General features: G+C 41.8%; 1 protein-coding gene across 2 annotated transcripts; it reads left to right on the top strand.

Moving 5' to 3' along the window:
• The first annotated feature begins 667 nt into the window (after positions 1-667).
• On the top strand, positions 668-8,340 carry LOC146654890 (uncharacterized). 2 transcript variants are annotated; one of them, XM_085381115.1, is made up of 3 exons: positions 668-1,952; positions 5,359-5,499; positions 5,642-8,340. In XM_085381115.1, exon 3 carries the CDS (start codon positions 5,687-5,689, stop codon positions 6,470-6,472), a length of 786 nt encoding a protein of 261 aa, XP_085237241.1. In that variant the 5' UTR covers positions 668-1,952; positions 5,359-5,499; positions 5,642-5,686; the 3' UTR covers positions 6,473-8,340. The 2 variants fall into 2 exon arrangements, with proteins under 2 accessions (XP_085237241.1, XP_085237240.1); XM_085381114.1 differs by lacking the exon at positions 668-1,952 and having other exon boundaries at positions 4,967-5,499.
• The last annotated feature ends 408 nt before the right edge of the window (positions 8,341-8,748 follow it).

Genomic DNA, 8,748 nt, shown 5'->3' with positions numbered 1-8,748 from the left:
TAAAGATTAGATGTAAAATACGCAGAGGATAAATTCAATTGGTTTATTAGTTTATTACATAAGTTGAAAAAAAGTTAAACAAGTAAATAAAGAAACAACATAAAAGAAAAGTAAACAAAACAAATCGGTAAATAAAGGAAAATGGTAATAAGAAGGGAAAAAAAAAGAAAAGAGAAAACCCCAACAATCCCCTCTGAGCAAGCACTAGGCGACAGTGGGGAAGAAAAACTGCCTTTAAACGGGCAGAAACTTCCGGCAGAACCAGGCTCACGAGGGGCAGTCAACTGCCGGGACTGGTTGGGGTGAAAAAAGATGAAGGAGAGAGGGAAGAAGTGTTAGGAGAGAAGGGGAGAGGAGAGGTGAAAATTAAGATGGAACAGAGGTGGAGGGAGACGAGGTGACGTCAGCAGTAGAAAAAATAGAAAAAGTAGAAAAAGCAGGAGTGTCCCTCCTCCAGAAGAAGCGGAAACGTTTTTTCTTCTTTTCCATGAGCTTTTCCACGACCACTTTTTTCTCTAGGATGAGGGTTCTCAACTGATCGGTTGTTTCTTCAACTTCCTTCTCAAGTTTCTGGCATCTTTGCTCCATTTCTTTTAATAGATTGCACTTGTCTGTATTTTGCTGTTGTTTTTCCTTGTGCATCTTTTCTAACTGCTCATTTCTTCTTGTGATTTCTTGAAGCTTACGCTGCAGGTCTTCATTTATTTTCTCTTGTTGCTGCTTTTGTGCAAGCATTTCAGCGTTTTCACACTTCAAGTTGTCTGAGTCCTGGAGAATACGTTTTTTTTCTTCTTCCTGTTGCTCTTTCTCTTGAAGAAGCTCTTTTTTTTTGCACTCTGTTTCATCCAGCCTGACTTTCAGCACTTCGTATTTTTTCTTTATGCCTTTGAGTTGGTCCTGCATTTGTGTGACCCCTTCCTTTTTCTGTCCGAGGATTTGTGCAGTTTGTTCCATAGCTTCATCAAGCGTTCCTTGGAGCGCCTGATTCTTTTGCTCCATGTTTTGGAGATCCCTTTGCATCTCCCCAATAGTAGCATTCGCGCGTTGAAGCTGGGCAGACGTTTCTTTTAATTCAGCACTCTTTGTCTTGTTTTCCTTCATCAGGAACAAAATCTTCTGTCGTGCTTCACCAAACTTTCCTTCCCAGGCCTCACTAATAATTTTTGTGTAAGGCTGGCGTTGCTGTTGTTTTTCCAGCTCTTGATTTCGTGCTTCCAATTGTCTGCACTTCTCCTCCAGTTGAAGCTTCTCTTCTTCAATTTGTTTAATTTTTGCATGTAGGTCGGAGTTTTCCTGTAATGTCCTTTGGACTGATGAGGCACCAATGGATCGTGTCATATCAGGCTTCCCTCTTGAAGTGAGTGGCCGGCCAGACCTCGAAGGAGAGGCAGCAAGATTGTTTATTCTTTGTTGGCATTTTCGTGGATACATTTTTAATCCTGTGCACAGTGACTCTGAAGAGGTTTACAAATACTTTCAAATATAGCTCTGGTCGAACGTTTGAAGGCTGCGAACAAACTGACTAAAACTTGCTGCTCCTGACCCCTATTTATAGAAAAGGCTCAAAGGCATGTGCTTGTGACATCATCACATGTCCTTGTGACATCATCACATGTCCTTGTGACATCATCACTCTTCATGAATCAGATTGTCACATGACATTTTAGAATGCGCCCCCTGCCGCCATCACAGTAGGCCAGACAAAGGATACAGCTTCAGCTATGGTGGTACGTGTGTAGTCGGTTGCAATGTTAGATCTCACGATCGTGAAGGCAAGAAACTGGATTAATCTTTTAATCGTTTTCCATCCTGGCGGCAACGTGAGGGATCCCATGTATCCGATATCACCAAACAAAGACGCCAGGCATGGATTGCAGCGGTGAGACGAGCGGATATCGAGTTCCGTGCAATCCCCAGCTTTTTGTTGGTTTGCTCGCGGCATTTTCTCTCCGGTGAGTTCTAAAGTAATTCATATCACTATCCGATTGTTGAGTCTGACGTCACTAGCCGTGTCTGGGCCTAAACTCTGCTGCAGGTCCATATATCAAATGATCACTGTGGCATTACTGAGAGTTAAAACACTGTCTTAAGTCTTTCATCTTTAATAAAATTATCAGCGTTCTGCTCTACCAGGTGTAACAACTGAGTTAAACATCCAGGCATCCATGACAATGGAATTTATGACATATGAGTTAGAAGTTAGCAGCAAGTTAGCTCGCTAGCTTCTATCTAAATACAATATAGCATGTCCTGACTGCGGGGTTTTGGAAACAAATTAAAACGTACAGCTTTCTTATCACTTCCAACATAAATGAAGACAGAAAACTAAACAGCAGTGACAGTGGCTGCAAATTTTACCAGGGTTTTAGTCAAATGCCCCCCTGTGATTTTACCTGCACCCTGCGATTTGATTTTTAGTTATTTTAACAGCAAACTGAAGAAAAGCCTTGACTCCGTTGCTCCACTCACCACCAAAAAGATTAACGTAAAACATGCATCACCCTGGAGAAACGAAGAAGTCAAAAAACTCAAAAGAAATTGCAGGGCAGCAGAAAGGAGATGGAGGAAAAATAAAAATAATATCAACCATCAAATATTTTCCGAGCAATTTAAAATGTACAATAATACATTAAGGAAGTCAAGAAATTCATACTTCGCCAAAATAATCAGTATTAACAAAAATAATCCCAAGGTCCTCTTTTCCACCATAGATCATTTATTTAACCCTGATTTTAACAGCTCCCAAAGAACCCCCACAGACTCGCTCTGTGAGCAGTTTGCAGACCACTTCAGGGGAAAGATCAGCGCCATCAGATCTGATATTTTATCTAATCGCGATATGATTGTAAACACATCTGAGGGCTCGATTGTACCTGAGGAGACACTGGACAGCTTTGTCCTGGTTAATGCTGAGAACTTTCAGAAGGTTTTCTCCACAGTGAGACCCACCACATGTCTTTTAGATCCAATCCCCTCTTCACTCTTTAAAACACTTTATGGATTTTTTGAGGCTGAGCTTTTATACATGATGAATTGCTCTCTTCAGTTGGGTGTCTTCCCTGCTGCCTTTAAAACGGCGGTGGTGAGGCCCCTTCTGAAGAAGAGCAATTTGGATTGTAATGATTTTAATAACTACAGACCTGTATCCAACTTACCATTTTTAAGTAAAGTCTTAGAAAAACTTGTTTTTACTCAGATTACTGATTTTCTCAATGATAGACAGATCCTGGAGATATTCCAGTCTGGATTTAGGGTGAACCACAGCACAGAGACGGCTCTCCTAAAGGTTTTAAATGATCTTAGATGTAACTGGGACGCCCAAAAGCTCTCAGTCCTGGTGCTGCTGGATCTAAGCGCAGCCTTTGATACAGTAGACCACGCTATTCTTTTAAACAGACTAAAACACATGGTGGGCCTCTCTGGTGCTGTACACAACTGGTTCACTTCCTATCTCTCTGACAGATCTTTTATGGTGAGTATGGATACATGCTCCTCTAAGATCCATAAAATGACATGTGGTGTGCCTCAAGGGTCGGTTCTAGGCCCTGTACTTTTTAATTTGTATATGTTGCCTCTCGGCAGTGTCATCAGGAGGCATGGAGTGAACTTCCACAGTTACGCTGATGACACGCAGCTGTACATCTCCGTGTCTCCTGATGACACCAGACCAATGGATGCCCTTTTTAACTGTATCTTGGATATAAGATCTTGGATGGCAGAAAACTTTTTACAGCTTAACCAGGACAAAACTGAAGTTTTAATTGTCGGTCCTGAAGCTCAGAGAGAGAAACTCTTGTCTAAATTAGAGGCATTTTCACTATGTCCTTCGCTACAAGTGAAAAACCTGGGTGTTATTTTTGACTCTGAGCTTGGTTTTATCCCACATGTTAAACATGTAACCAAAATTGGATTTTATCATCTAAAAAATATAGCCAGAGTCCGCCCTATTCTCTCTCGGGCCAACACGGAGATGCTGATGCATGCTTTTATTGCCAGTCGCATTGATTACTGTAATGCCCTGCTCTCTGGTCTTCCTAAGAAGAATATTTCAACTTTACAACTCTTGCAAAACTCGGCAGCTCGTGTGCTGACGAAGACCAGAGGGCGGGCCCACATTACACCGGTTTTAGAATCGCTGCATTGGCTCCCCGTGTGTTTCAGGATCGATTTTAAAGTTCTTTTATTGGTTTTTAAATGTCTTAATGGTCTTGGGCCTTCTTATCTCTCAGATCTGCTTTTACCATACGAACCCTCGCGGACCCTGAGGTCCTCTGGTACTGGCCTTTTGATTGTCCCTAAAGTCAGGACACATACTCACGGAGAGGCAGCTTTTCAGTGGTATGGTCCTCGTCTGTGGAACAGCCTGCCGGAGGAGCTCAGGGCCGCAGAGAACGTACATGTTTTTAAGAACAGGCTCAAGACCCACCTTTTTAATTTAGCTTTTACTTAGCGTTTATTTATTTTTTATGCTTATTTATTCTATCCTGTTATTCTATTATTAATTTAGGATTTACCTAATATTTTTTGATTTTATTCTTATTCATTTTTTAATCTTCTTACTCTATTTATATTTATATTTATATTGTATCCTGTTCTTATTTATTTTATCATTTTACCCTGTATATATCGTATTGCGTCATATCTCCAGTGTTTCCTCGGAGGGCGCTCTCTGCACCGGGGCTGTTATTGACCGTGGCTGCTGGTCTCTGGGGTCCTCTCAGCCTGGTTGGGGGGCTCCTTGGCCTCCCTCCGGCTGTGTGCCCAGCCCGGAGGCTGCGGTCTGTGACCGGCTCCCGGTGCAGACGGCTCTCTGTTATAATGTTTCCTCACTTGGCTCATGCGAGCCCAGCCCAATTTTTACTCTTTAAGTGTGCGCGTGTGTGTATGTGTGTGTGTGGGTGGGGGTGGGGGGATATATGTGTATTGAGAGTGTGGGGAGTGAGTTGGAGGGTGGGGTGGGCTGCTTTTAACTATGTAAAGCACTTTGTGCTACATTTTTTCTGTATGAAAAGTGCTTTATAAATAAAGCTTGATTGATTGATTTGTAGGGTTACTGAAGTTGGGCTAGCTGGTATATAATGATGTGCTACGTGACCGCTAGTAACACAGCTATGTTAGCACAATATAAACACGCTAACTTTTTTTCCACTCGATAAAAGTTAACGTGAGTGTTCTCGGTGGTCAGGAACAAATGTAATCGCATGGCAGGATGCTGTAAAAGGACCAAACCAAAAGGCTTTTAGTGGGGTTTTTTTCAATGCGCTGCGGTCATAGATAATGAGATAAAACATGCTAATGTGTGATGCTGCAGAACCACGTCATGTCGACTGAGTAGCTTTTGATTTGGCATTATTGCAGGCAAACCAGCATATGAAATGGATGTAACAAATCCAGACTGGGCACCAACACTGCACATGGGGCACGACGACAAACCTGTGTCAGACTCGGACCGGCACGCAAGGCGTATGCAACGGAAGCGAAAAAGAGCACCCATTGCAGGTAAACACCCCCCTCTGAAAACATACTAAATTGCTCTTATGGTACACTAATCCGCACATAACTTAAAGATGAATCACACACCTGTCATTGGAATATTGGTGTACATTAACCTTAAGTCTATGCACTATTTTTTATCTTACAGGCTTGATGATCGATGAAGGTCTGACAGAAGAACAACAACCATGTCATGGAGGCAGTGGACAGCAGTTGTGTTGGACAAGTGGAGGTTGACGTACCAGCTGCAAATGTGGACAGTGGTGATGGGAGTGACAGCGTCACGGAAGCTGAAGGGCAGACGAAGGACTGTGTGTGCAGTCAACAGGGCAGAGCAGAAATAAACCGGCTGTTGGAGGAGAACAGACTGCTTCGAGCACAGTTGCAAAAGACAGAGCTGAATGAAACTTTCTTAAAGGACGATACCGAAAAAGTAAGATATTACACTGGACTATATTGTTATGCAGTCTTAATGTCCCTCTTCAACACTGTCAAAGATTTCCTGCCAATACCGAAGAAACTGACAGGTTTCCAAATGCTCTTACTCACACTAATGCGTCTGAGACTTGATCTTCCAGTCCAGCATCTTTGTCATCTATTCCATGTGTCGCACAAAACACTGTCTTCTGTCTTCACCGATACCATTGATGTTTTGTATGCCCACTTAGGAGCACTGGTGCACTGGCCTGAGAGGCACTGTCTGCAGGCGACAATGCCTCCACAGTTTACTGAAACTTTTGGAAAACGAGTAGCAATCATTGTTGACTGTTTTGAGATTCGAACAGAAAGACCATCTAATTTAAAGGCACGCGCACAAACATACTCTCATTACAAGGGTACACAGACCATAAAATACCTCATCGGGATTACACCCCATGGAGCTATTTCTTTCATTTCCAGGGGATGGGGGGTCGTGCATAGAGCAGGGCGATATGGCCAAAAATATTTATCACGATATATATTTGAAAATTTGCGATAACGATATAACCGACGATATAATTGATGCGAGACAAAATACAACTCCACAACATTACTAGCGCAAAAAGACAACCTTCCATTTATTTTCACCTAAACAAGAAGCTGGTTTTTATGTACATTAAAGCTTTATAAAAATGTAACAGTGCAAATGCAAATTCCTTGCTGAAAGTTTAACCAAAAGGCATTTCCAGTAGAAATGGGCTGACATATCCTGAGCATAACCATGTATAATATCCACTGAAGTTAAAAAGAGGTGCTTTGCAACATTAAACTGCAGTGTGCAGTACGCATTTTTCGGACCATAAGGTGCACGGGATTATAAGGCACATTAAGCGAAACAAAGCAGTCAGATAAATCAAACTTTATTAAACTCATTCTTCTTGCTTCCTCCACTTCTGTACCATTGATTCATTAATGTTGAATTCTCTGGCAGCTGCTCTATTCCCATGTTGTTGCAGTATATTAATGACTAACCTGGTATTGTGGATAGATTATCTCAGTTGTTCTCCTGACTGAAGTTTGGTCCGTTTACAGCATCCTGCCATGCGATTGCATTTGTCTCTAACCATGAAGAACCTTCACGTTAACTTTTATAAGTGGAAAAGTGTTAGTGTTCGTCCTCCAGCTTCACTGTTTATGTTATGCTAACATAGCTGTGTCGCTAGCGATCACGTAGCACATCATTATATACCAGCTAGCCCAACTTCAGTAACCCTACAAACGTCACTGCTGTTTAGTTTCCTGTCTTCATTTATGTTGGAAGTGATAGCAGAGCTGTACGTTTGATTTTTTTCAGAAATCTCTCAGTCAGAACATGCTAAATCATGCTTAGGTAACTAGCGAAACTAGCGAGCTAACTTCCGCTAGCTTCCTGCTAACTTCTAACTCCATTAAATGTAATAACTTTTTGTTTTCATGGAAGTTAAACTTTATAGTTACACCTGGTAAAGCAGCAATGCTGATCGTTTTACTAAAGATGAAAGAATTTAGACAGTTTTTAACTCTCAGTGATGCTGCAGTGTTGTTTGACCTGAAGCATACGGAGTTTAGGACCCAGATTACTCCCAGATTTAAGAGCATCTTAGTCCGACAAATACGACAATAACGACGACCGCTTGCATGTTCTGCAAAAAAATGTGCTTTGTCGTGTATCTGACAGACAAACACCAAACCAGTTCCACATCACGGAAGTTGCACCATTTTTACAAACCAATTCTGGTTCATCTGTTTCACTCAACAATCGGCCATGTGCGTATGAAAACAAAGGCACTGCGCATGCGCGTTTTACTCCCATTCTATCGCGATATTTCATTTTCCTATCGTTGCCTAACATTATACCGGTATTACCGTGAATGGTATAATATGGCCCAGCCCTAGTCGTGCATCAGATAAACACATCATAGAGAGATGTGGCATTCTTCAAAAGCTGTTACCAGGGGACGTAGTATTGGCTGACAGAGGCTTTGACATCAGAGATGCTGTAGGAATGATGTGTGCGGAGGTCAAGATTCCAGCTTTCACAAAAGGCTACTGTCAACTTGATGCAAGGGACGTTGAACAAACGAGAGCAATTGCCCACCTGAGAATTCATGTTGAGCGAGTAATAGGTAGTTTGCGCAACAAGTTCAAAATGTTACACACAGTCTGATTACTCTTATCATGTGAGGCTGAAGACACAACACTTCTTGATAAGATCGTTAAGGTTTGCTGTGTTTTTGTTAATATGTGCCCCAGTGTTGTTGTCAAACCAGGGCCAAATGACACTTGCTCCTGTTGAGTATTCTTAAAGCTGTTCTTTTGGATGTACTGTACATTGTAAATAGTTGTACTTTGTGTGAAGTTGTTTTAATAAAACAAAAAAGAATAGTATATTTGTTTGTTTTTCTTTATTATAGATCTATTCACATGTACACAGCAATCACATAAAAATGAAATGCAAACTATTTACATCGCACCACACAGCTGTCATCAATCTTTAACCACAACATGAAACATTACAGGCTATTTAGAGCAGCACGTTGTTTCGAGAAGTATTTCCCAACAAGTTCAGGAAGGCACATTTTACGAAAGAAGTCTTGTGCTTTCTTTAAGCGCGGTTTCCAGAAATCCACAGCAGGGAAGACGCGAGTCACAGCAAGGTCTCTCTGTGTCCACACAACGAGGCCACAGTGGCTGGCGCCCGTAACAAAGACTCAGCGTCTCTGTTGTGTAAACACGCCAGTGATTGGGGTAATGTGGGTGACTGTGTAGTGTAGTTGGTGTAATAGTTTTCGACTC

This window comes from Rhamphochromis longiceps, linkage group LG14 (assembly GCF_057381845.1).
Source record: "Rhamphochromis longiceps isolate RC_006_pf linkage group LG14, R_longiceps_female_GT1.1, whole genome shotgun sequence".
NCBI lineage: Eukaryota > Metazoa > Chordata > Actinopteri > Cichliformes > Cichlidae > Rhamphochromis > Rhamphochromis longiceps.
The sequence above is the reverse complement of the archived record's forward strand: the minus strand, read 5'-3'. Positions and strand labels throughout refer to the sequence as shown.